This window comes from Oryzias latipes, chromosome 18 (assembly GCF_002234675.1).
Source record: "Oryzias latipes chromosome 18, ASM223467v1".
In the NCBI taxonomy this organism is placed as follows: Eukaryota; Metazoa; Chordata; class Actinopteri; order Beloniformes; family Adrianichthyidae; genus Oryzias; species Oryzias latipes.
The window spans coordinates 11,310,219-11,338,141 of NC_019876.2; the positions used below are offsets into that span (position 1 = coordinate 11,310,219).

Genomic DNA, 27,923 nt, shown 5'->3' on the forward strand with positions numbered 1-27,923 from the left:
GATAACCGCATGCCTAAAAAGATGTTTCAGCCACATAGCTTAATTGTTTTGTATCACTGCGCCGGCTTCTTTAAAACAACCTTTTGCCTCATCATGTGGACAAAAACAAACAGTAAGAGATTAACTTTCTCTCTGAACTGATGCTTTACTTAACCCATCGGAACGATCAGCATATATCGCTTTATATCGCTTCGCGTCGGATGGTTTAGGCTTCCACGTTATGCGTTAATTTCTGATAATGCACACTTGGTTGGCCTTTAACCCTTACTTAATTAAAATAGCAGAGCAGTAAAAGTTAATCATAATGAGACAACTGAAATCAGTTTTAATTTTTTTTTAGTTTTTTAAAATAAACAAAAATATACAATATCTTTTTTTTTATTAATACAAGTATAAAATATTACATAACTAAATCTTGAAACTGACCCTGCTCTTAACTGGGAACCAGTGGACTTCCTAAAGGATGGAGGTAATGTAATGCGTAGAAGAGGTTTTGGTTGTGATGTAAGCGCCTGACTCATGAACAAGTTGAAGCTTATTGAGGATTTTCTGAGGGAAACCTAAGAGTAGAAAATTACAATAATGGATGCAGAATGTGACAAAACTGTTGTCCAGAACAGAGGCAGTATGTGAGGTAAAGGACAGGTGGAGATGACCGATGTATATGATCATATAGAAATATGCAGACTGGTTGAGGTCACTGATGTGAAAGTAGAATCACGGACAGCTGTTCGGAATGACAGTCAGACTCATTACCATGGGGGAGGAAAGAACTATGGATAGTGAACTTTAAACAACTTTGTGGCTTATCATTTTTTATGAAATTTTGCATCATTTTTTATTTGTATTTTACAGCGCGTCTTGTTCTGCGACCTGATTGTCTGTACAGCATCGTCAATCAATCTTCTCCATGCCGTGTCGTGTTCAGCTTAAAAAATGAACATACATTTTCAATCACAAATTTTTCTTTTGATTCTATACGACTGGAGCTATGTTTCTACGAAGGTTTGAACCTTGATAGTTTAAACAAGAGAGAAATATGTTCATGCCGGTCTGAGAAGAGTGTAAAAAGTGTGTAGTGAGGAGTTTTTAGCCTTAAAACATCTGTATGTATTATTGTATAAAATAAAGATGACTACTGCACGGATTTCGCCGATCACAGGTTATTTCAAGAATGTAATCCCAGCACTACAGTAATGTATTTACAAAATAGGCCAAAGGCGAGGAAGTAAGTAATAAAGAATAAAGGTCCCAGGACAGACTCCTGAGGCACGCCTGGTGTGACAGGGCAGGTTTTTGGAATCAGAGGGGATGGAGCTCAGTGAACCGAGTGTGGCCTGTCAGAGCGAGTGTGTGATGTCAACAAAAAGACTTCCGAGCAGGTAAATGGGTGAGATTGTGTCAAAAGTGGTACTCAGAACGAGAAGGATGACGATGGTGAATAAATTGGAGTCTGCAACCATGAGGAGGTCATTGGGTTTTTCATTAAGTGTTTGTCGGCTTCTCCTCCTACAACCGTCACTAATTTAGCTGCTTTGTCTTCTTCCAATTTAGAGGAAGACTAGTTTTCACTATTGCTATTTGCTCAGAATAAGGATTATGGGGGAAACACTTCAATGTACTCTCTTGTTTATTGCTGTATTTTCCGCACGGTATGAATGGTTTACTCTCAAACTTACAGTATGTAAGTTTATTAAATGTATGTTATTTTTTGTAAAAAATTAAGGCTTTTAGTGTGGAAAATACCGTAATATAGACTAAAATTAAAATACAATCAAAACAAGCTTTTTTTGAAATACTGAAGATGGTTTACATGATAATCTCTGGATTTTGTGCTTCTCTTTTTTGTGTGGCACCTTGTGGACAACTTTGAATGGGCACTTAAAACTGGATTGAATAATTTTAAGTTTAACTTTCACTTTTTAACACAAAAAAAATAATTAAGTCATAATTCCTCCCAATTTGCAGCCGATAATTGTTATCTTAAAAATTCCTTTATTACACAAACTTAATTCTTGACAGTGAACAACATCAACACACAAAGTCAAATTCAAAGACTGTTTATTTGGCTCCAACTTTAGACAGAGTGTGAACCCAATGGTAGTAGGGGGCAGAACAAGAAATAAAACAAATGCACAGCAGAAAATAAATGAAAATCATGAACAAAAACTTAATTCTAAGAGATCAGAGAGAACATTTGTTAGGACAGGGGTTTTACAGAAAGTCTACAGCAAATCTCAGTCCTCTGATAACAGACCTGGGCCCTTCAATTTATGCAGAAAATTGTAGATTTGACCCTTTATTGGGACTAAACTTGTGCTTTTACTCGAATGCTTCTGTTACCTTAGAGAAACCCCCAGAACTTTCCTGTAACAGGGAAAAACTGACTGAGGACACACATCTCATTGCACCTTGCTGTGTGGCGCTTCAGCAGCACTTCCAACACCTTCATGGAAATCAAGAAACGGTCTCTACCTCCAGCTTCATTCACCTCTATTTGAACCTTAAACAAGTAAAAGATTAATGAAATACAAAAAAGTTCTATAAAAAAATAGCTGCACATGCTTAAGATACAGCACCGTGTGAAAACAAATACTGTAAGAAAGGCTGAAAATAAAAAAAAACACTTGCAAACACTAAACACTTGCAAAAACTTATCAGACTACATTTTACAAAGAAAACAAATAAACAAAAAAAAGATACTTGAGTCAGAGGTCCATGTTTACAATAAAAACCCTTTTTTTCCAGGTAGTGGTATAACGAGTAGCCTTACTGAACAAATGAAGCTGCAGAATTCACTTTAATGTGATACTTAAGCTGCATCTGATGCTACACGCATGAACCAAAGTATGAATTGCACTTTATGTCAAAAAAGCACACGTCAACAGTACATTAATAATCTACTTTACAAATATCAATCTACATTCAATGCAAAGAGGCGCAAAGAGCAAAGAGAAGAAACAAGGCTGATCTGTTTAACTGTAATTGCATCTGTCAGGAGTCGGGTTTCTGACAGACGTTTCAAAATAAAAGCATGGTAAGGTCTTGCAGATCAAAGGGGACGCACGGCGAGAGCGTGCTGGTCAACGGTTTGACCAACTGAAGCCTCAGCGTGACCCAAAGTTCTTCATTTCAACAAAAGCTGAAAGGAATGCTGCTCCGAACCAAAATGCCTTTACAACATAAAACAACGATAGAAAAATAAATAATGTACCACTTGAAGAAAAATACACAAAAAAAGACCATTAATTTGACAAATGCAAGATGGAGCACATCGACTGGGCTGTATTGTGAAAGAGCAGCATTACAGTCTGAACAGAAGTGCATCCACTAATTCAAACATGACTAACCAAACAGAAACCTCACTGACGGAAAACCTGCCAGATTCATCTGCGGCCGCTGCTGCATTACAGCAAAGCGATCCACGTTTACTCATATTAATGCCTTTCCAACAACTCAGTCATGCATGTTTGCAAAAAAGAAAAAGAAACTGCCTTTTATAGCAAACACCATGTCAAGATGCATTGTGAGTACTAGAAACATAAAACTGTGGTGGAACAATAGACTGTATAAGAGAACTGGACTGAGGGAGTGTGGATTCACCTGGCTCTAACCTAATCTGGTCAATTCAGACGCCATTTTTTGTGTGATACAAACGTCACCATGTTGGAACCAAAAATCATCAATAAGCATTGATTGGCCTGAGTCAGTTTGAGTCATCGTTTCTATGGCAATCGCTCCTGTCAATCAGGAGTGAACTTGGTGGAAGTCAGTTGAAAGTGGGCTTGACAGAATACGTCAAACGTTTCAAACAATTTATATAAAGCTACGTTAACAGCGCCCTTGACAACTTGCATTCAAGCAACCCCCCCCCCCAAAAAAAAAGTTTATTTATACACACACTTGTGGGAGTCTTGGGCTTCTGCATTCAAAACTATCCTGTTCATGTGTTGCTATGCAAGTTTCTAACCCTTACCCTAACCCAAATTTTTGGGCTCTCCATAAAAAATACATGGCTATTGAACGCACGTTAAAACTTAAACCAGGATGACCTTTGACCCTTAGGGACTTGGTGACGCATAGATGGCGTCCCTTTTAATTCACAGAAATACTAACCATTTAAAATGTCATCATGGAAGAGAATTTAATAATGATGATTTGGCCGGAATCCTATGACACCAAGTCTTTCATGTATCAAAATAGAGCTGTGATAGAAAAGCCTGGAGCGAGATTCACCAGATTTACACTGATTTGACATTTAGGCCCAACCCGAAACAAACAACGGTCCAGTGTGATCACTAAACACGTATCATGCTAAACACATGTTCAAGAACAACTTTAACATGCTTTGTGTGAATATAGCTTTAGACCACATCCTTTTATCGAGGCATCTGATTCATCAGATTATAGTTTGAATAACTGGCACTACAGACAAAATATCATGAAAAAAAATTGAATTAGAAAGAACACGGTAAAAAAAAAAAGTATCAGAGCAAGATTCTGACTAATAGAATGACTGATTAATAGCTGTTTATTTCTCTATTTTAGTCTATGGGATTTTGGCTTCTGGGAACCAGCAGGTACTTCCTGTTTGGAATGTGAGGGGGGAGGGGCCACTCCGTCCAGTTCTCATATACAGTCAACAGGTGAAACTGGAGTTGCACCGTTCCATCTAATATGGAATGTGACATGACTGGCCTTTAGTGATGAATTTATTGAGTTGAACCCTTTTTCATTTGCTTTAAGACCATCGATGATGCGTAAGAGAATAGACGGCATCGCTACGTCAATCTTAATTGGTTGTTGCATCTTCTTTTGAAACAGATTATCCTGAAACTGAAGTTCAAACACTTTTGACTAACACTACTTAAAAAAAACAGTAGAACTCTTGTTTTACCATTCTAAAATGTGCTAAACTGTGTTCATGCAGCAGTCTGGCTACACTTTATAAACAAACAGGTGGAGGATAAAAGCAGGGCATGTTTGCAACTGTTCAGGTTATTTCTTTTAACAAACTTTTTCTTTTCTTATGCAAGACATCAAAATGTGTGATCAAGCAAAGCTACTTTTGTGAAAACACTTCATAAAAAGTCTGTTCATCCCCTCCAAGTAAAAACACATTATTCAAATGGTTCAAAATCTCACAAAAGTTTGTACATTTTCAGTAAAGGAATGAATAAAAGCTCGAGGCACCAAAGGCTATTATACACAAAATACAAATGAATACGAATGAGAGTAAAAAACAAAACAGAAAAGTGAAAACAGAAAAGAACGTGTTTGCCTGCTGCCAACGCTCTCGCCATTAACCTCGCAAACGTTCCCGACTTTCCCGCTGAATCTCTCAGCATCGATTTCCCGCCTCGCTCGGATTTCGAGGCTCAAATCTCGTCCCGTCACCTGCAGAGCTCTCGTCCAGGGATGTGTGGCTCCCTAAGGCGCCACGACCACAAAACTGGGCTTCATGAGAGCAACAGTGAGTGAGAGCCGGCTGAGGCTGCAACGAGGCGCCACAATAAAGAAAATAAAAATAAAAAAATGATCACCGGTTTTTGCAGGGAGACTCAGGCCACCAGCCATGGCGTGACTCCCTTTGAAAAGATTGAGGGAAAAGAAAAACCAAAAAAATCATTTCTGAATTCTTCTTCCTGTCTTTTTGTTGTTAGTGTTTTGTAAGCCATGACACGAACCACACAACAGTCACACGTATGTACAGTACATTTAGATATAGTACAATACTCATGCTTTTTAAAGGAGCAAAGCTCACTCAGTCTTTTTTCCTTTTTTTGTTTTTGTTTTAGTCTTTGAGAAACACGGTGCCGCATGAACGAGCGATGAGTTTGTTGAGACGAAACGACACAGACACGAAGCGTTTGGAGGAAGCCGGTCCAGATCCCCTTTTCCTCCCCTCCCCGTGAATCTGGTCAGGCAGCGAAGCTCCAGCTTGAGCCATGCAAAGACTAAAAAAACCACAAGCTCTGCTGCTGCTGCTGGAGGATCTGAGCTCCGCCACACTGCAGCCGTGACACAGCGGACGCACGTCTGTTCTTTCCTCGCCGCGATGTGTGGAGCAGAAGCAGCATAGAACGGTCATCTGTCTTTTTCTTTTTTCTTGTTTTTTTTTTTTAGACATTGTACACGTATACTTTTATCTTTTTATATTTGCTTTGTTGCATTAAAAAACTATAAATACCGTAAAAGAAGCATTATTTACAAACTCCATGCGTTTGGGGTTAGAGAGATCACTGCAAAAGAACACAGAAGAGACACGGTTGGTTTCACACAGTTTCAGACGGTGCAGGATTGACAGGTTTATGCCTTAGTCACATGGGGGGGTTTGACCCGTACGGTTGGTGCGGGTCGTGCGTCCACTTTAAAGGACGCCATGAATATGGACCATATAATTGTGGGTGTGATTACGTAAAGTATTTGTAAGGATAATGCATTTACAGGTATGTCACCTGACTGCGTTCAAATGCTGCTAACATTAAGTGTGCTCATGATATGTAGGATGTCCTCACCTACTTGCATGTTATTGAAGTGTTACATACGACACTTAGCATGCCCGCACTATTTTCGCTCTTCAGGCTGACAATAAAAGGGCTACGATCTTAAAATTTCGTGTGTCCTGTTAGGACAGTTGTGACTAAGGCATGACCAAAGAACTTATCCATGATTACTGTTAACCCAAATAGTTCCATGCAGACTAACAACACCACTAAAGCTTTTAGTATTGTTTCTTATTTTAATCACTCGATGCAAAAACTTGTGTTTTCTGAGTACAAAGTCTGGCAGGATTCTTACCTTCTGCCAGCAGCCAGGCATCGGTAATCCATCCGGACCCTGTCCACAGAAGAGGGGGAAACTCAATCGACAACTCTAGGATCACTGTCAAAAGTGTTCTTACTAAAGATTAGGCTTATAAAACAAAAGTTAAGTTCATGAAGATAAACGTAAAGATACATCCAATCACAAAATTCCACATCAGATGCTCAGAAACTCTATTCTGGACAAATTAGGTTCAAGCAGCAAGTTTCAAACATGCTAATTAGTTTAGTTCTTCAAATAAGTTTTAAAACATATCTAAGCACACATCATGTATGACTGCATACACATCAGCAGGTTAGAGCTCATCTAGGAGCTTGACTTTAGGGAACTTTAAGCTAGCTGTGGATTATTTTGGCTAACACTGGACACTAGTGGAAAAAAAGTTTGAATTATAAAAGTCTTTACAAGGTGCTTGCATGGTTTTTTTTTTACAGCTCATGGTTCATACATGCTTTGGAGATCCTCTGGGTCAAAAATAACTCATCATGTTCCATATTGAGTTTTGAGATCAAATATTTTTATGTTATATTTTTTAGGCCAATTTACACGTTTTATCCACAAAAACCCACATCGGATTAAAAACTAATTAATTTGAATCTAAAATGGCATCAAATCCAATTTTCACCCAGGGGAGTAAAGAGTGGCCGTGGCTCCAATAGCATCAGTGTTTGTGACAACTCAAAAAGCAAAAATCACAAATGTAACAATTTTATTGGATTTGAGTTTTGAGTAGATGACAAATGTTAACCTACACAGAGTTGAAGAAATTGTTTTCTTATTATGCTCAAAGCTTCAAAACGAACTACCTTACATTTAAAAGTCTATGCTTTGCAGCTTTTTCTTTTTTTTACATTTTTATTGACTTTATCACATCTTTAGCAGCTTTTTTGATGACCTATAAGTCATTCTGAGTCTGAGATCTACTCTGTGGTTAAGCACACAAAAAAGCAATCCCAGCATGCAGCAGCATGCACTTACAACCCTTCGCTCTTTACCTCTTAGATCTTCCTAAAGACGAGTGTGAATATTTGACTCCAAGTAATAAAATCCTACATGATGCAATTTTATTTTCATTCTGGTCAACACGTTTCCACCACTAGAGTTTGGCTGTCTCCCTACATTCTATTTTTAACAAGTTCTTGTGGAATTTTTCTGATAACAGAGGACATATTTAAGGAAAATTAAAATTAAAATTAAAATTGCATTTCTGTTTCTTCTTTCAAATCACTGTGAATCAGGGGCAAACGAAAAGAATCCCGTTTAAAAAAGAAACCATTTGTTATGTAGAAAATTTTCTGGGCGAGCCACAAGCACGAACCACGTGCATCTTCGTTTTCTTCATCTAAACCGGCTCCAGACTGTACGGCTGGACAGCTCCAGTAATGCCTATTGCACTGCTAAACAAAGAGCTCTTAGTTATTGGTGAAGGGAAGAGGGGGCGTGTTTCACCGTGCCGACAGAGGCAAATTTCTAATAAACTGCTGCCGTTTTGCAAAAAATGACACAGGTTGTTTGATTTTGGCTAAAAACGGCATAATCATAATGAAAAGGGCACTGGGACCACTTTTAAAACAGATCAAAAGATGATCAGTGTGGGATTTAGACAGATGTTTGAAAACATATAACATGGCGTTTTGCTTCAACTTGTTGCAATTTTAACCTCTGAAAAGCCTATACATTTTTCTCATGTCAGTGGTTACCATTTTTTTGAACAGCAACTAGAGCTTTAAGAAAAAAATATTTTTGTGGCATTTCATAAAGTTTGTAAGAGTTCAGCAAATATTGTTGAAGTACTTATTTTAGCATCATAGTAACAAAATGTTAGAGTGATATATATTTTTTCTAAATCTCACTCAAATTTTCAGGAAATATAATCTTTGCAAAATACTTGACTCGACTCGACTCTAGATTATAACTTAAACTGTTTAACTCATAACTGTTATTCTAAAACAATGCATATTAAATATGATGACAAAGATGGAGAATGATCCTAAACATGCACAAATCACACAGGAAAACCTTAATCATGCACATTATGATGACATCACTGAATAAGTCTTCAGCTAGGATAAAACGTTGGATTTTACGTAGTTTTTTTATTTGAATCAAACGGGTTTTGTCCCGAGTTAAACTAAACAGTAAATCCCAATTGCATCTTGAATGAAGTCTAAGGAAAAACAAAAATCAACATTTCTGATCATAACAGTAATGACTATGCATCACACAAGTGTTTGATTAACAGAAACGATCATAAATGCTGTAGATCTGCTGTGTCACCCTTTCCTTTTCTAAACATGGTCTGGCCCAATTGGTACAAAAACAGGAAGGGAAAAGACAGTTAAGAGTTTGAGGAGGGGGGGTCCATGCTAATACAGCATGGTTAACTCTCCAGCACAGGGATCTGTTAGCATCCAGTTAAAAGGTAGCTGGTCCAACCAGGATCAGTAGGAAGGATGCGGGATTGAACTTTATTTTCCAGTTTTAATCAAGAGAATGACAGGATTCAGTTAAAGGGGAAAGGTAAGGATCAATGATCAATGTCCTCTACTTTGTAGGTGTTAGTGACATTTATACTTGTGCCTTTTTTTTTTATGAGCAGAAACGGTGATTGGAATAACAGGTGCTTCTCCAGTCTTTTAATTCATGCATAGGTTTGTTTTAGTGATGGCTAAAGGTGGAAAGCATGCATAGGTGAGAGGATTAGGAAAAAGAGAAATACTGTACCAATTGGCATGGGGCATCCAGCCCATCCAGACCTGGCTGCCCTGGTTCCCCCTTTTCACCCTTAAATCCCCGGAAACCCTGTTTGCAAAGATGACCTAGGAGTGTTACTGACAGGGCGGTGGACGCCTCTAAACCGTCTGCATCTGCCTCTCATGACAGACGCACAGGAAAGGAAGGAGCTCCCCGGTGAGGAAGCTGAATCCACGATCCAACCCAGAATTTTATTTTAGGGTTTTTTGTGTCTGAACATTTGGGTTTTTATAGAAGCGTATTGTATACAAGAAAAAAAAAGTGTTTTTGTGCAATTTTTTTCTCTGTATTCAGATAAAAAAAAATAAAAAAATGGTGTTTTCGTTTTTAATTTTTTTGTGTCTTTCTAGTCTTTTTTGTTACATTTTGCCCGTTACTTTCTTTTAATCAAATAAAGTACGCTTCCATAAGTTTTTATGAAAAATCAGGGATTAAATTTATTTTTTTCTTCATCGTTAGTCTTTCTGGGACAGGAAGTTGGGACTCAGTGTGGTCTTGGGGAGCTCCCCCTAGTGTGGGGTCGCTGCTTCACAGCCTTTACGAAACCTCCGGCTCACAGTTGAGACATACCAATGGGCAGGGTGCATCTAATCCTGGGGCACCCTGTTCTCCTTTCTCGCCCTTAGGCCCTTTTTTGCCTTTCTTTCCCTTCTCCCCCTGTGGATACAATCAAGTTTAATTCATTTTTTCCACAATGAGGACAACTACAAGGAGGGATTAAAGAATAGAGGCCATGGCCACAAAGAAGTCATGGTCAAAAAGGTTAGATAGGAGAGGGCACCAGGCAGTTTGGGGGGGTTTCTAAGCACAACCCTTGGGACAGGGAGAGGACAAAAATAGGGATAGCAATGTAGGAAGGAGTAGAAAACACTTCATTGCCAAGGTGGTGTCAAAGGGCACAAAGGAGGAGAAAGACTAGCAGGAAAAACTCTCCAGAAAAGCAAAGTCACATCCATTGAAAAATTCTTCATTTAAATCTTTTTATTATTCAAATCAAACAGGATTGAAGGAAATGAAAATAAGTTATGTCAAAAGATAAGTCATATAGTTAAAATATAGCATACACAATGAGAGTCAGATACAATCAGCTACAATGTTTTGTTGTAGCTGGAGCTTGTGTAGCTTGCTAATGTTAGAGACTAGAGTGCAAAAGCATTATATATGTAGTTCATCGTGATTTTTTAGAATGATTGAAACAAATGAATTGAACTAAACAGAACTCTAGGATTTCAATTAGGGATGTCCCGATCCGATCACGTGATCGGAAATCTGGCCCAATCAGGTAGTGTCAGAATCAATTCGATTTGGATGTTGCATCCTGATCAGGAATCGGATATAAGTTTATCCTTATTACGATCCGCGATATATATTTAAGCTTATTTTTACAGAATAACACTCTACTAGACGTCCGCACATTATTAACAGATTGCTAAATTTTATTGCCATTAAGCAGAATGCGGCACCAGTTTAAGCATGAGGCGCACAAAAACAGATCAGTAAATTCAAAGATTCGGACTTCCAGGCTGAAAAACTCTTAATATAACTGACAGCAAGTGTCTCTATTGGTTTGTCTTCATGCAAACGACCTTCAAAGGCATGTCAAAATGTATATGTTATTCTTTTCAATGAAAATTAAGAGAGAATAAGAGAGAAATGACTGCCAAGGGACCGTCTACAAAGTTCAAGCTTTGGAAAAAAATCATAAAAAAATGAAAAATCTCTCAAAAACAGTGCAAAACTACTAAAACGGTTACTCTGATTTAAGCTAGTTATGAATACTTTTATTCATGCTACAACAATAATTTGGGAAGAAAGTCATTGTTTCGTATTTTTAAGAGTTTTTAATGGAGATATGACTCACATATAATCAAAAATGTTCTGAAGATCCTAAAATTACAGTCACCAAACATTCTCACGTGACTAACTATCAACTATTTTACTACTAGGTATTAAATATTTTTTCTAGTTTCTGGCTAGTTGAATTATTACATACTAAATTGTGGAAGCTACTTCACAGAAGTGTTTAAGTGTTAAATGATAAAAGAAGGTCAATAATATAAAACGAGGGGAAAACGTGATTCTGTTTATTAATTGTTTTTGTTTTTTTGGTATTAAAAAGTATCGGATGAGGACTCAGTATCGGCATACACTCAAAATCAAATGAATTGAATCAAAACCAAGAAAAAGACAGATCGGGACATCCCTAATTTGAATCATTTCTTACTTGTATCTCATTGAAAGTACTTCAACTATGATTAATGCCGACTTAAAGGACAGATAAAGAAACTTTTTTTTAGATCAATCAGTTCCTCCATAGAAAACAAATTAATATTAAGGTTTATTATCCTTTTTTATAGTTGCACACCATTTTATTTGAATTTTTCCTTTTCTAGAAATACAGTGTTCCCCCTGTTTTCATGAGGGGTTAGGGACCAGAAACAGCTGCGAATCCTGGATTACAGAGAACCACTCGCCCCCGCGGCCCTAGAATGTCCGTCACAGATCCTTCTTCAAACCCTTCTGAAACATTTCTGAGTGATTATTGCAAAATATTCTTTAGCAGCCGGCAAGGAAGCCGACAGTCCGGCGTGCTCTTCATCTCTGCTCCCCTACTTTGCCACAGTACCTCCTTTGGACGTAAAAGTCTCACACAAGCGTCTTGAGTTGTCTGAGCTTTTGTGATAAACCGGAGGAGCCACATGACTAAATGAAAATCTGCGAACATGCATAATTCAAATTTGAATAAGCAGGGGAACACTGTACTACGTTATTTATAAAGGTAACAAGCCCACAACGAGTAGATGCCACCATTTTTTTCTAGTTGTAAATGCCTAATTGAGAAACTGTTTATGGGATTTGTTCTCTTTCACAGAAATATTGGTCGTCACAGATGAAAGTCTGGAGTGGAGGAATATGATTAATTCTTAAAGCCATTGATCTGCCCAGAAAATTCATAATACCTTCAACACAGTAAACATTAAAGACATAAAGCTTTTGTTAATATGAGCAAAAATCAGGTTAGCGACAGACTCGTGAACTGAGGGAGGAGAAATACATCAGGTTTGAGTTTGTGCATGGAAAACACAGAAAAACTACCAAGGAGGATGTTAAAAGCAACTGTTGTCAATGGACGTGTTTGGGCTAAAATGTTGAAATCGTTTTGGATGTCTCAAAATGGGACTGGACTTGAAAGAATGAGATGGTAAACCATTGATGGGTGGAGAACAAAAGCTGCTTTGGGAGACTTTGGAATGGCATTTAATGCAAAGTATGGATACCCTGGTGTGACACTTATGAATCGAGGATTCAATGAAGTTCCAAACACATCAAATTTTCAAAATAAAAGAACATCTCTAGGTTGGTAATGCCTAAAATAGGGTAAAATGTCTCTAGCTACTCTGTGATTTCCTACTAAAAGAAGATATCTCTGCTGTCCATTGACATCAGTCCTCTGCAGTGTTAGGGGAAGAAATAAGCCATCAAAGCACATCTACTTCTACCTTTTCTCCTCTATCCCCAACGTCGCCTTTCTCTCCCCTTAAGCCTGGCAACCCCTGCAAAAGCACAACTAAACTTTATTACTTGGGTTTCACTGCTCACACTCAGCAGCGCGTTTCCAGTTTTCTCAGAGCTAAACACATGAAAGGAAAGAAAACATGGAATGAAAGACGATGAAAGAAACTCATAAGTATTGGTGAAAAACAATCAGAGGAAGTGGTGGGCAATGTTGCGGCTTAAGCTAGGCTCATGGGTTCCTCATTTGTGAGGGATGCTTACACAGTGTTGACACACGGAAAATTAAAAGATGTTGCTGAACTCACATCCAATCCTGGTGTTCCAGCAGCTCCCTGAAAAAAAGGAAATGGTGTGGATTTAGTTAACGCTAACAACTAAATCTGCAACCCCAGTTTAAGTTTTGTTTTTGGTTCTTAAACACATGTAATACACTGACCAAGGTCACACAGTGGGACATACTGTCTGTTCCTTCTTAGAGACTCAAGCCTTAGAATTTGTCAAATTTGACAAAAAATTGTTGCTTTAGGCTACGTTCACACTGCAGGGCTTAATACTCAATTCTGATTTTTTTTGCAAGGCCGTTCACATTTCCATTTAAATGCGAATTTTTGTGATCTCCTGTGTGACCATGAAATAACCCAGAAGAATAACGCAGAAGAGTACTCAACGGTGAACGACGTCACTCGTTGTTTGCTGAAGTAGCTAACGTTAACAATGGATGTCAACAACAGTGTTGTCAACAGCTGAGCTCTTTTTGCATTATTAAATTTATTTTCACAAAGGAGCCAGCACAATTACAATCTTCTCATTTTAAGAAGGAATTGCAGCCGGGATCGTCTGTACCCTCTGTTGTGGAATGGGGATATGTGTGTGTTGGGGCCGCGCTTGCGCGTGTGTGTGTGTGTGTGTGTAAGAAAGAGGAGAGAGCATGTGCAGCGAGGTAGAGAATGAGGGGGGCAGTGGGGGCGCACATTCATGTTGTGTGTTAAGGAAGAAGGAGAACGATAAAAAAAGAAGGCTTCCCCCAGAATAAATGCTATGGACTCTTTATTAACCCGTTCTGGAGAATCTGAGGGTTTGAACGGGGAAGTGAACACCGAAGGAGGATCCACCTTCAGTCCCCCGCGCTTCTGACCACGGTCGGAAAGGGAGAGAAAAAAAAAGTAATTGCGGGAAATGTTCAACCCCACGTTCGGCCATTTCGCTGGAATTTTATTGAAAAACCGCCCGGTTGCGATAAGAGCCCTTGAGTTTAGCCTGAATAGAGCTGTCACCTCAAATATGAATCCAATCGGGGACCTTGCTTCTCTTCCACTGACTGGTCTCAGCAGCATTGCCCGCCATGGTTGGTGTTTATGTTTTAGTTCCCGCCTACTTCAACGCAGAATTATGAGGTTTGTGGCGTCTCAATGTCGTACGGGTGGATACATGTGGCCTGGCCGTTCAGACAGAGGTCACATTTGAAAAGATCGGATACGTATCGGATTCATGACCACATACCCAAGTGGCCTGGGTCGCATTTGAAAAGATAGGATCTGTGTCGTTCAGACTGTCATGAAAAGATCAGATACAGGTCGCATAGGGGCAAAAAAATCGGAATTGGGTAATTTCAGCCTGGATTGTGAACGTATAGCCTCAGTTTTCATTCTACAATACTGGACCCTTTTTTCCTACGACGGTCTGAACTTTAAGGTTTTAACAAACAAGAGAAAAGTGTGAAAAAGTTCATGTCTGTCTGAAAAAAGTATATAAACATCCGTAATCCTTCTTCACTGAGTTTATCTGTTGCAGGTTATTTTTAGAACATAACTTCCACAATAAACGAGAGAAAGCTGCAAATACTAAGACTTACTGGTAGACCGTAGGGTCCTCGAGGTCCTGGCTCACCTGGAGATCCTTTTTCACCCTAATGAACATCAACAAACCTCATTAACATGAGTTTTATCTTTGAAGCAGAACAAAAAAAATAGAACAAAGGTAACAACTTTGTTGGATTTAAGAAACTACCAAAACATCTGTCCTACCATGTCCCCCTTTGGTCCGGCTGGACCAGCAGGACCCGGAGGCCCGTCCGTGCCCTGCAAAAAAAATTGCATCCACCATGAATTTCCATTTTCCATTTTCCACACACCTCATCAAGTAAAGTTTCCCTCCTAATGCACAGAATCTGGCCTGAACTGCACCCGGCACACAGAGTAGTAGACGTACACTGGCCACAAAGGACATCTACACAGCACTGCTGACACAGTTAATGTATGCGTGCGTGTTAATGCTGAGTTAATGCAACACAGGACGGAACACGAGCCGTAAAACAACTTCTGCACGGTCATTGAACTCTGAGTGGCTCAAAAAATGTACAAGGATGTAAAACGGGCTCCTCGAAATCTCCCACTCTACTTGCTTTTCAGTTATCCTGGATAAAGACCCACTCCTGTTTTTGATGCATGACTGAGGACATACATTACAATCATTAAGCTCTAAATTGGATTATTGAGTATTTCTTTATTCAAATCATTGTGAATCATTAGCAGACAAAAAAATGCTGCAATTTTTGATGTACAATATAATATGGGTAAGCCACAAGCTCTCTGCTCCATCCAATTCTGATGTATCAACTTGTAGACGATTAGATCCATGAACGTCTTTGTTTTCCACGTCTGAGCTAACATCCGGCTCAAAACTGTACGGCTGGATTTTTGTTGCATTGGGAATGTTAGGTTAGAGAGGGGGAGGGGCTGTGCGGTAGCACAAGAGCCTGTAAACAGAGGGCTCTCAGCAACGAGGAGGAGAAGAGGGGGCGGGGTTATTCTGCACCAATTTCAAATGTACTACTGCTGCTCTGCAGAAACTATGTCCTAGAAAATGGCAAGTTTTTCTATTTTGGCTAAAATTAAAATAATCATAGCCAAAAGACAACTGGAAACACTTTTACAATAGATCAAAAGATGATCGGAGTGGGACTTTAACCTGATAAGGTAAATCGTGACTTGGAATCACCTGATCACCCTGGGAGACCAGAATACCTGAAAACAAACAGGGTTGTGGGATCCTGAGGACCAAAGTTGGGCAGCCATGCGATGTAAACAAAATGAGTGCTTCCTCTTTGAGCATCAATAAAGGATGAGGTGACATGGAATAAAGAAAAACTGAGCTAACAGGGAGAAGAAGACACCAGTTGGAGTGGTGAAGCCTCTTGGTCACATGACACTCACCCTAATTCCAGGCTTGCCGTCCAAGCCGGAGGCTCCCTGTGCGGTTATGGAGGTATGAGTGACATGAACAAGGCGGGATTAGTACCAGATGAACACTGTTATTAGGACAGCTTGATGGCAGCAACGTCAACTTAATTACACCATGTGTGTTACAAGGAGAGCCTGGCAAAGCAGTCCAAACGGGCAAATGAAAATGAAGACAGGAGGTGCAGCAGGTACTGTAGACACACGCACACACACATAAACATACACACACTCTTTATGCACACTTATGCAGGACAAGGAGTCTGGCAGCAGCTGGATGGCAGGGGTTTCTATGAATGATTATGGTTTGTTGGGCAACTTACAGGGAGACCCAGAGGTCCACGGTCCCCTTTGTGTCCCGGTTCTCCTCTCATGCCCTTCAAACCGTGCAAACCAGGATCCCCCTAAAACGATACAGGCAAAGGTGTAAAACTTTCTTTTAAGTTACTTTTACACCACCTTCGGCAGCGCATGTTCAAGCGACCACTTTAATGAGAAGCCCATGTGCGTAAATGCGCGTTTTGGGCTTTCAACTCTTGCGTTTACACGTCGCTACACAAGTTTCCACGACCATTTCTGGGCTCCAACTGAACACGTTAAAAGTTGATAAAAAGATTATCAAAACCTTAAAAAGTAACACAACTTAAGTAATGTTCTGAAATAAATAAACGAATGCTACATTCACAGTTTATCATTCATCTCTAAAAACAGCTATAAAACACATTTCTTGTGACTTATTAACCTTTTTTATAAATTAATTTAAAATATGTAAAATTTCTCACATTAAAATGGGTAACTTTTTATATAATACATTTCGGCAGGTACGGGACTGTGTTAAATAAATGCGTATAATGTGTTCACAGTTAGAATCAGAACTAATTGCAATATATATAAAAATGTAATTATGTTATTTAAATGCCCTTTTTATACTTTAAAGACCCTCTCCAAAAGTCTGTTGATCTATTCTAAAAGCATTCCTGGTGGTCTTTTAATTATGAATATGCCATTTTCAGACAAAACAAAAACAGAGTGTAGTTTTCTAGGACATTATTTCTGCAGAGTGGCAGGAAATTCCCCTCTGAGTTGTGGGCAGAACTGTTGAAGTGGAGTAAGGCCGCCCCTAATTCCCATCATCCATCCATTTACATGCTCCCCAATTAGCTTACAGCCCCTTACAACTCCAATATGGATCTAGTCGTCAACAGGTGGAAGCACCAGAATGGAGCAGAGCAGGGAGCTTGTGGCTCGCCGACTGTAGCTTCTATGTCACTGCTACAAGCTTTTGCCAACTGCATTTTTTGGCTGCTTCTGATTCAATTTCAATACAGCAATTCTCAGAGATGAAAACTCTTTTTCTTTTTGTATATATGTCCTCCATCATCAGAAAAATGCCACAAGAACACGTTAAAAACATGTTGATATTGGAGTGGGTCTTTGAACATAAATTATAGTTTACTTTCATGGTGACATTTACCTTTGGTCCAGGGAAGCCATGGGGTCCCTAAAATGTAAAACAAGAAGGATGAGTAGATTAGTATAGTTCAGGTTTACATCTGGGTTTTTTTTCTTTCTTTTTTTTAAAAAAAAGGGATTTTCTTTAAACAAACAAAACTACTCTATGAAAATGAAAAGAAGAGGTGAAAGGGTTTTCCAACTGTTCCAGGCTGCATTTTCCTTACATATGTGTTCTCGGCGTGACCTTAAACGAGTGAATTCATATCATGTGTAATAATGAAACTGCAACTGTTTGTGCTACATATGTAGTGATTAAGTGATTAGCACTTCAAACTTGTTGAAACATGACTCAAAACTCTTAACTGAGCAAATGTTGTTGCATTGTGTTACTGTGTCACAATGCTCTGGCGGCATAATAAAGCAGGTATGTACTCCTGCAAGGTATGCTGTGCCACGGCACACTTTAACCTTGACAAAAATCCTGCGGCACACCAGCATCCAAAAAAAAAAAAAAGCAGAAACTCATAGTCTGTATTGATCTGCAATCCCCCCCCCCCCCCCCCCCCCCCCCCCCCCGCAATCTCACATGCATTTTTGTGATAATTGTGGCAGAAAAAGCAGGAAGCTGCAGCTGTTTATTTCTAAAAGATGTAATAAAAGTTAAGTTAAAAAATTTAAAAACTGTTTGATGTGTGTTCGTTGTGGTTTCAAGACGTTTAAGCGGTCCCTTTAACTCATTGCATTATGGGAGATGTGTCAAAACTGCCGCGAAAGGGCAGAAAGATTAGCGTCTCTGAGCTTCATTGTTTTGTTCACTTTTTCCACGAATTGATACCGGATTCTGTGGAAAGCTACACCGCCAAAGACGAGCTTTAGCTGGTATTTTTGTTAGAACTGAGTGACTTTTGGAGCTAAATTGGAACAAGAAAGTTAAGACTTTAACCACTTCTGATTGGTCAGACTGCTGACATGTGATTAAGCCTTCAAGAATGATTGGCGGAGACAGTTAAAGGGGCGGGACTTTTCCGCAAACTGCTTTCTTTGCAGCTAAATCGCGGTACCATCATTCTTATCAAAATGTCTTTAATAGAATCAAATAAACACAAAGAAAAAATAATTTTATGATCTTTTATATTCCTAACTACTCAGTGTTTTATCAGGGCCTGTTTGGATGAACAAAGAGCTGATTTCCTGGAGATGGAAAATGTTTTTAGATCAGTTAATGAGGGTAATTTCCTACGGCACACTTGACCATCTCCCAAGGCACACTAGTGTGCCGCGGCACACTAGCACACTGGTTGAAAAACACTGGTCTATCTGACAAGTAATTACTGAAACTACCTGTCTAACATGGCAGAATTTATGGCTCCTTTCACGTTTAGAGACAGATTTTGAAATTATTTTCACTAAACACTTACCATAGGTCCCGGGGGCCCGTGGGGTCCTGGTGGCCCTGGAGGGCCACTGATCTAAAACACAAAAGTACATCATAAAATTAACAAGCATTGTTTTGTGACTGCATTAAAACTCCTTTGTTGTATATCTTGTTTTTTACAGCATGTTCAAATTGCTTTTCCTTACAGATGGACCCTGAGAACCAGGAAGTCCTGAGTCTCCTTTGTCTCCTTTTGCCCCATTGACACCCTGTTGATGAAAATCTTTATGAATGTAATTTCATTTAAGGTCAGATGAACTCCTCGGTTGGACCTCAATTCTTACAGGTAAGCCTGGCAAACCAGTTGCTCCTTTTTCCCCGGAGGCTCCTGGCATTCCCATGTCTCCTTTGGAACCTTTATAGCCCTAAATGAGTTGGATATAAAAATTAAAAATGGAAAATAAGTTATATAAGTCCATCCATCCATCCATCCATCCATCCATCCATCCATCCATCCATCCATCCATCCATCCATCCATCCATCCATCCATCCAATATCCATCCATCCATCCATCCATCCATCCATCCATCCAATATCCATCCATCCATCCATCCATCCATCCATCCATCCATCCATCCATCCATCCATCCATCCATCCATCCATCCATCCATCCTCTTCCGCTCATCTGGGACTGGGTTACAGGGGCAGCATTTTAAGCAAAGATGCCCAGACTTCCCTCTCCCCAGCCACTTCCTCCAGCTCCTCTGGGGGGACTGCCGAGACATTCCCAGCCTAGTCGAGAGACATAGTCTCTCCAGCGTGTCCTTAGTCTTCCTTTTAGTAGGACATGCCCGAAGCACCTCACCAAAAAGGTATCCAGGAGGCATCAGGACCAAATGCCTGAATCACCTCAACTGGCTCCTCCCGATGTGGAAAAGCAGTGGCTCTACTCTGAGCTGTCTTCGGGTGACCGAGCTTCACACCCTATCTCTATGGGAGCTCCCAGCCACCCTACGGAGGAGCTCATTACAGCTGCTTGTAGCCAGGAACTCATTCTTTCGGTTATCACCCAGACCTCATGACAATAGGCGAGTATTGGAATGAAGATCGACAGGTAAATTGAGAGCTTTGCTTTCTGACTCAGCTCTCTCTTCACCACCATGGACCGGTAGAACAAACCGCATAACAGAGGATGCTGCTCCGATCCGCCTGTCAATCTTACACTCCAATCTTCGCTCACTCGTGAACAAGAACTCAAGATATTTTAACACTCTGCCGCAAACCGCCCCAATGCACACTGGAGGTCTTGGCCCGATGAAGCCAACAGGACAACATCATCTGCAAAGAGCAGAAAAGAAATCCTGTGTTCCCCAAACTAGACCTGCAATGGCCCCTGGTTGTGCCTAGAAACCAAGCTTCTGCGCCGGTTATACAAACACCGGACAGCCCTCAGTAAGGCTTCCCGACCCCACACTCCCAGAGCACCCTCCACAGAGAGAGAGCTCGTCTGCTGTTCCATGACCAGGACGGAAACCACATCATTGTTCCTGGATCTGAGATTTAACTCTCCTCTCCAGTACCTTGGCAAAGACTTTTCCAGGGAGGCTGAAGAGTGTGATTCCCCGGTAGTTAGAAAAACATTCTCTGGTCCACCTTCTTAAAAAGTGGAACCATCACCCCTGTCTGCCACTCCAGTGGTACAGTGTCCGACTGCCACGTGATGCTGCAGAGACGTGTTAGCCAAGATACTCCCACAGCATCCAGAGACTTGGAGTCATCAAGTGATATAAGTCGCTTTTTGAAAAGCCATTGCTGAACTCACTCTTTCTCCATCAAGTCCAGGGAGACCAGGCATACCACGATCCCCCTAAGATCACATAATTACAAATGTAAAGAAAATGTGTTTTTAAAAGGATGGTGATCGTCATTAATATATTAATCAAATGAAGGGAAATTCCCCCAAACATGAACATTCTGTTTAAATTTTAACAGGGTTTGTGAAAAATAAATTATTTTACCTTCATGCCCGGTGGTCCAATTGGTCCAGCTGGGCCAGGAGGACCCTGAACAAAGACAGTGATGATAGATTTCAATCATAATTCAAATCAATTTAGAATGCACATTTCTTCCTAAATTGATTTATGGATTATGGCAATGAAATGAATAGCAAACAATCACTTTATGAGAACAAGATGCTCAACTAAAAGACACAATCTTATGGACACACGTATATATATTTTACCAACTGAATTTATCACAAACGAAACATCTTCAGTGTTCAGTTCACACCAAAAACCTCAAATACTACAATTGACTGTACATGAGAACTGGACTGAGTGACTTCATTCCTGGAAAACCATATTAAGTAAATTCAGTTGCCATTTTTTTGCAACGGAGATGCCGGCAATGTTGGAGCCAGAAGTCATCAGTGAGCAGCGATTGGTCCAAATCAGTCAGTCATTATTTCTATGGCAACTACTGTCACCAGTCAGGAGTGAGCTTGTTGGAAGGCCACACCCCTTCACTTGAAAGTGGGCTTGGGAGAACCCGTCAATCAAAAGATTCAAACTTTTAGCATAAGACCACATACTTTTATTGAGGCATCCAATTGGTGAGTTTATAACTTGAATAACTAGTCATAAAGGGAAAAAAAGTGTTTTCTAGGACATAGTTTCTGCAGGGAAGTTCCTGCAAAATTTGTACAGAGCAACTCACCCCCTTTCCCCCTTCCACTGCTGAGAGCTCTCTGTTTACAGGCACTCTCACTAGCTAACACCCTCTCACAACCGGAACCTAAGATTATCTGTACAACAAAAATGGCCAGAAATATCAGTGCTATCCAGCTGTACAGATTTGAGCCAAATGCCAGCTCAGACCAGGAAAACGAAGACGTACACAGATTTATTAAAAGCAGGGAGCTTGTGGCTTCTATGTCACAAATATGCTCTTTTTCGAACTGCATTTTTATGTGACTGTTCTTGATTCACAACAATTTGAATAACGAAACAATGCAATTTTGATCTTAATTATTTTTAATATATGTCCTCCATCATCAGAAAAAGAGCACGTTAAAACACCAAAAAACACAATAAACACAGCAAAACGCAAACAAAATGCAGGTGGACACCAGTTTGGGCGTCGGGTTTAGCTCATGCTGCCACCTCAGAAGATGAAACACAGAAGAACACACAAAACCAATTTACCGTGACTGTAATAGTGGTAATCTTCTGCAGAAGGCCAAAGGAGAGGAAATAAGGAATAAGATTGCAGAGGTCAGATAGGAGAAACCTTTGTGTGTGCAGTTTCTGCAGTTACATAAGGCATGCCTTTATCAGGACAAAAAGGCCTCATACTATAGAACATCAGATAATCTTTGACAGTTTAAACACAGATTCTCTGATGATGAGGTTAAACTAAATAAATCGTATTCTGAGCATTTGTTTTATTAAAAAGAACATTTGTCATTAATCCATTACCTAAAAGATTTTTTATTCTTTACTATGACATCAATTCCTCTTTTATCAAGATATGGATGAAAATCTTTATTAGTCTTAACGAACAGCGGCTACATCAAACAGAACCGATGCTGCGATTCTCTGACAGATATGAAAGCAGTAAAACTGTAAGGAAATGTGCTGAGTGAGAAAAGAGATCGTCCAACCTGTAAAGCCTCTTGAATGTTTCCATTGTAGTCGATGATTTCAGTCGTTCCCTGGTCACCTTTCTGTCCAGGAGGTCCCTAAATAACACAAGAAACACACAGAAAAAGGCTTTTATTTATTATACAAAAAGCATCATCCCCATAAAAAGGTGTGTTGAGGTTCAAACATTGACTGTGTGTGAGAAGGAAGTATCTGCTGGGTCCAAGAAGCCAAAATCCCAAAGACTGCTATTGAGTGATAAACAACTATTTGTCAGAATAACCATTCTTTTCTGATACCCCTCTTTAACACGTTGTTGCTAAATCTTATTTTGTGTTATTTTCATCTGTACAAGTCATTCAACTTGCCTCCAGTGTGGCTCCACTGGTGTGTGAATGTGCATGAATGATCCCGGTGGCGGTCAGAGGGGCCGTAGGCGCGAACTGGCAGCCACACCTCTGTCAGTCTGCCCCAGGGCAGCTGTGGCTACATCAGTAGCTTACCATCACCAAGTATGAGAGAGGAGTGAATGAATAATGGACACAATGTAAGCGCTTTGAGTGTCTTGAAAAGCGCAGATAAATCCAATCCATTATTATTATTATTATTATTAAGTTATAAACTGGCCAGTCAAATGCCTCAATAGAAGTAGGTGGTCTCACGTCAAACTTTCAAAATGTTGGATTGACAGATTGTCCTGAGCCCACTTTCAAGTGGTAGGGGTGTGAACTTCCATCAAGAATACTCCTGATTGGCGAGAGTGGTTGCTATAAAAATAGTGACTCACACCGATTTGGACTAATCACTGCTTACTGATAATTTGTAGTTCCAACACGGCGAAAAACGGCAGCTGAACTGACTTCATTTCATAGCAGGCCATTTTCTACGGTGGACGACACACACCAGGTTTAATTCTCAAAGGCCGAATCTGAATTGCTTCCCTACTCCTCTGGCTCCTCCCTATTGCTCCAGTTGAAGGGGCATTTGAAGCTGTTGTGATGTTTTTTTTTTATGAGGAGCTGTAGCGTTATGTGTTTTGTGTTATGTGTTTTCAGAGCGCTGGCAGCCACACGCTAACGTAGATGACTGGCAGCTGTTGATGATGTCATCAAGAGGTAGTAACGTCTGAATTTGAAGACTATTTTTTCCATATCTCTCCGTTTAGGGGGGTAAATGTAGGGGTATGGCGAAGCCATAGGGGTAGGGAAGCAATTAGGATTTAGCCAAACACAGTCAATGAGTGAATATGAAACCCATATTATTTGCTGATGACACAAATATATTCTATTCTACAGACAATCATAGGGAACTTATCAATGTGGTAAACACAGAGTTAAACAAAATAAAATTATGGATGGATTACAACAAATTATCTTTGAACCTAGATAAAACCAAAGTGATGTCTTTTGGAAACTACAACGCAAATAATGAGCTCTCAATTGAAATAAATAATGTCTTAATCGAAAGTGTTACAGAAATCAAATTCTTAGGGGTTTTCATCGATGACAAACTAAGTTGGAAGCCACACATCAGACACATACAAACTAAAGTCTCAAAAAGTATTTCAATCGTAAATAAATCTAAACATATATTAGGATACAACAGTAGATATTTAATGTACTGCTCCTTAATACTACCATATTTCATCTACTATATAGACATTTGGGGGAATAATTGTAAGAGCTCACTACATCCTCTCTTTTTACTTAAAAAACGAGACGTCAGAATTGTACATAAAGCCGGATATCACAGTTCTTAGAAAATAAAGGAGGCTACAAACTGAGGGGATGTAGAAAATTTAAGATCAAACTGATAAGAACCACAAAGAAAAGTTTCTGTGTGTCGGTGTGTGGCTCTAAACTTTGGACCGGTTTAAGTGATGTGCTCAAAAAATGTTCAAATATTCAAGAAAAGGTATAAAGAAACGCATATCTTAGGATATGAAGAAAAGAGGGTTTAAGGATCAACAGGTGTTTGAATAATTCCAAATACATGTGTGAACTTGATTGTGGTGAAATAATCAAAGCTCTTTTAATTACAACTAATGAGTATTTAATCGTAATGTGCATTAATGATTACTGAAAGGTTTGAATTACAACCAATAAGCTTTGATTTTGTTTACTTGATCTGCAATGTGTAGCAATAATTACTGCTTTAATGTGATCATGTGTTCTAATGATAATTATAATTACATATCGGTACCGTTACTGTTTACTGAAATCATGAATGAATGTTTTCTGAAGATCATCAATCATTACTAGGCACTGAATTTTGTTACTTGTAGATAATCTTATCTGATCAGAACCGGATTCAAAACACTGTAAAACTATCAAATGAATGAACTCAGCAGGGGTGGGATTATATAAACTTGCTTCTTCCCACTCCTTTTCAAGCAATAAATCAAGCTCTACTTATACTTTAGTTAATGATCACTGTATTTAATTAAGCAAATGTGATGTAAGTGACGTTTTTGTTTTGTTTTATATTCTGTCTTTTTAATCTATGCATTTCATCATTTCTGTAATGAGTTTGATAAATATGTGTAAATTCTTTATTGCTTTGACTACAATGCTTGAAATAAATCAATAAATAAAATCAAATAAATAAATCAAATCAATGAGTCCAACTGAGTCCAACCCAAATGAAATATCTTAAAAATATTAACTAAAATGCTTGTAAAGTCGTGAAAATGTCTTTCAGTCGCGTACCTTTGGGCCAGCTGACCCCAGCTCTCCTTTATCTCCAGTTTCTCCCTAAAGACAAAGCAAACAAAACTTTTATTAACATCCTGAGACCAGTTGGAAGGTAAGTTGGTCAGAATAGCATACGACCAATTTTTCAAGAAAATTTGGGTAAAAACATTTGACAAAGAGGGGATAAAATATATTTATATGTACTTGTACTTTTTACAGGTGTTGTTAAATTTTGGCTTAGAGAATACAGCAAAGTGCTTTTTAATGGAAAACAACTAAAGACCCATTAAAAAAATCTGTTTATGGTGTGTTAAGCACTTTTCTCATGATAGAAGACATTAGGAAAAGTAAGTTTAAAATGTTTTTTCTGAGTATTTCTTTATTCAAACTGTTTAATCAGGAGGAGAAAAAAACAACAACAACACACTATTTGACAAGACTATAAGACTAAAATGCCACACAGCAACAAGGGGAAGGGGGTGAGGTTGTTCAGCGCCAATAGTCCCGCCCACGACTCAGAGGTGAATTTCTAATGAACTCGCTGCCGCTTTCCATAAACTATGTCCTAGAAAATGACACGTTTTTGGGATTTGGGCAGAAAAATTGCATAATCATAATTAAAAGACTACTGGAAATGCTTTTAAACCGGATCAAAAGATGATTGGAAGGGGTCTTTCAGTAACTACAAAATGTGTAGTGGTAATCCAGGTTCATTGCAAACATCTATTTGGTCGGTATAACCAGACTTGAGCTCATTTCGTCAGTATTTGCTTAAATAAGGCAATATGAGAAGTATGCTCACCTTTGACCCTTTCAAGCCAGGTGTACCCGGCTCTCCCTGGGAACCCTGCATGAATCAGCAAAAAACAAAACAAAAAAACAAAACAGAAAAACTATAAAAAAGCTTGTCTACAGTACATGAGTGAGCATGGCATGAAAGAAATTTAAAAAATAACTCATAGCCTGCGTTTAATCCAATTTCATCATTTAACTTCAGCACATTTCCAATGCAGCGTAAAAACATCGACCTCCCACATGTGTTGATGCTCCAACGGGATCAAAACACGTGACGTAGAGCTGCCAGGCACTGGAGAAAGTGTTTATTTGAATTATGTCTCCAACAAAGGCAGGGTTTCCCTTGTGGAGCCTCTAATAGGATGTGAACCAGCTCTCCAAGTTTAGACTGGAGCTTAAGCTACCTGCAGGATCAGCAGCAGACATAAACACAGGCAATTTATTTTTATTTGGTTTACTTTACCCTGACTCTGGAGAAAACCTGGACCTCATTCCTGACTTTAATGATTTATCCAAGTTTCTATGGTCAACATGTAATGTGATTCATTTATCAAGGAATGCATTTTTCTTTCTCAAATCCATGATTCCACTGTGTGTATTTTAGGCTAATAAGCTCTAGATGGCAGCAAAACAATGTGGAGGAAGCTTTAAGACAAATTTAACTCAGGTTCTTATTGTAAAGCTTGGCCAGGTTTCAAATTCACTGACCTTTGGTCCAACAGGTCCCAGTTCTCCTCGTTCACCCTTTCCTGGAGGTCCATGGTCACCTCTCTCACCCTGCGCAGACAGAAGGAAAAACAAAAAGCAGTTCCATAACACAGATGACTTAGCGCTGCTGTCATGCAGCCTGCAGAAAACTGCTGATCAAGGCTTGTTTTTCGCTTTTCCGTCAGCATAAAAGTTGGAGTCCATCTTCAAAACATCAGGCAGAGCCTTCAGTTCTTTCAAGGATCTGTGATATGTACATGACAGAGGAGTAGGAAGTGTGCTGACTCAGCAGATTTACGTGGTGGACTGTAGGTATTCATAAAGAATCTGCACAGCGTGTCCTTGCTTTGATGGGTCCTTTAGGAAAGTTTAGGAATATTTCATACAAAACCTTTTGCTTCATTTTTTTTGTCAACAAAAAATTACTCAAGGTCAGAAATGTGTTAGAATTCTGTTTTTGTGTTGAGAGTAGTTACTGGATTTTACAAAAAACAGCTTTTACCAATGTGGTTTTAAGGGATTGTATTAAACATTTTACAAATTTTTTACTTTTTTCTAGTCATGTTCTCGACTGTGTGGGTCGGGCCTGGGTCGTAAATCTGTATAATCTGTTTTTATCTATTTTCTATGTAATCGCTTCATGCTCTTTCATCATGTATGTGATGTGTGAATGTTGAAGTATGTGGTAACAGTTTGCAGCTCTGTGGCCCAGAAAAAATTTCCTCTTTGAAGACAATAAAGTTTACCTTTACCTTTACCTTTTACCTTTAAGGGTCTATAAAATCAAAAATCAAAAAATCAAATCAACTTTTTGAGCTTTTAAGCGTACGATAATATTGATTCTTCACAAAAACCCCAAAGCGGTATTTTTGATCCATTCAGCATTACTCAATATTCCTCTAAAAACCTGCTCTCTGACCACC

The 27,923-nt window shown here is 39.2% G+C and overlaps 1 protein-coding gene across 1 annotated transcript in view; it reads right to left on the reverse strand.

The window, feature by feature from the left end:
- Positions 1-2,044: 2,044 nt before the first annotated feature.
- col25a1 (collagen type XXV alpha 1 chain) overlaps positions 2,045-27,923 on the reverse strand; it is a 201,482-nt gene continuing 175,603 nt past the window's right edge. Inside the window, exons 19-38 of the mRNA XM_020711604.2 lie at positions 27,001-27,069; positions 26,300-26,344; positions 25,513-25,557; positions 22,825-22,902; positions 22,367-22,390; positions 21,182-21,226; positions 20,986-21,030; positions 19,506-19,586; positions 19,368-19,430; positions 19,205-19,255; positions 17,806-17,832; positions 16,655-16,735; positions 16,308-16,343; positions 15,120-15,173; positions 14,948-15,001; positions 13,401-13,427; positions 13,080-13,133; positions 9,550-9,627; positions 6,802-6,840; positions 2,045-5,588 (exon numbers count right to left, since the gene is read on the reverse strand). Of these exons, the coding sequence (XP_020567263.1) occupies positions 5,562-5,588; positions 6,802-6,840; positions 9,550-9,627; positions 13,080-13,133; positions 13,401-13,427; positions 14,948-15,001; positions 15,120-15,173; positions 16,308-16,343; positions 16,655-16,735; positions 17,806-17,832; positions 19,205-19,255; positions 19,368-19,430; positions 19,506-19,586; positions 20,986-21,030; positions 21,182-21,226; positions 22,367-22,390; positions 22,825-22,902; positions 25,513-25,557; positions 26,300-26,344; positions 27,001-27,069 (1,023 nt within the window). The 3' untranslated portion in view covers positions 2,045-5,561. The remainder of the gene's footprint in view (positions 5,589-6,801; positions 6,841-9,549; positions 9,628-13,079; positions 13,134-13,400; positions 13,428-14,947; positions 15,002-15,119; positions 15,174-16,307; positions 16,344-16,654; positions 16,736-17,805; positions 17,833-19,204; positions 19,256-19,367; positions 19,431-19,505; positions 19,587-20,985; positions 21,031-21,181; positions 21,227-22,366; positions 22,391-22,824; positions 22,903-25,512; positions 25,558-26,299; positions 26,345-27,000; positions 27,070-27,923) is intronic.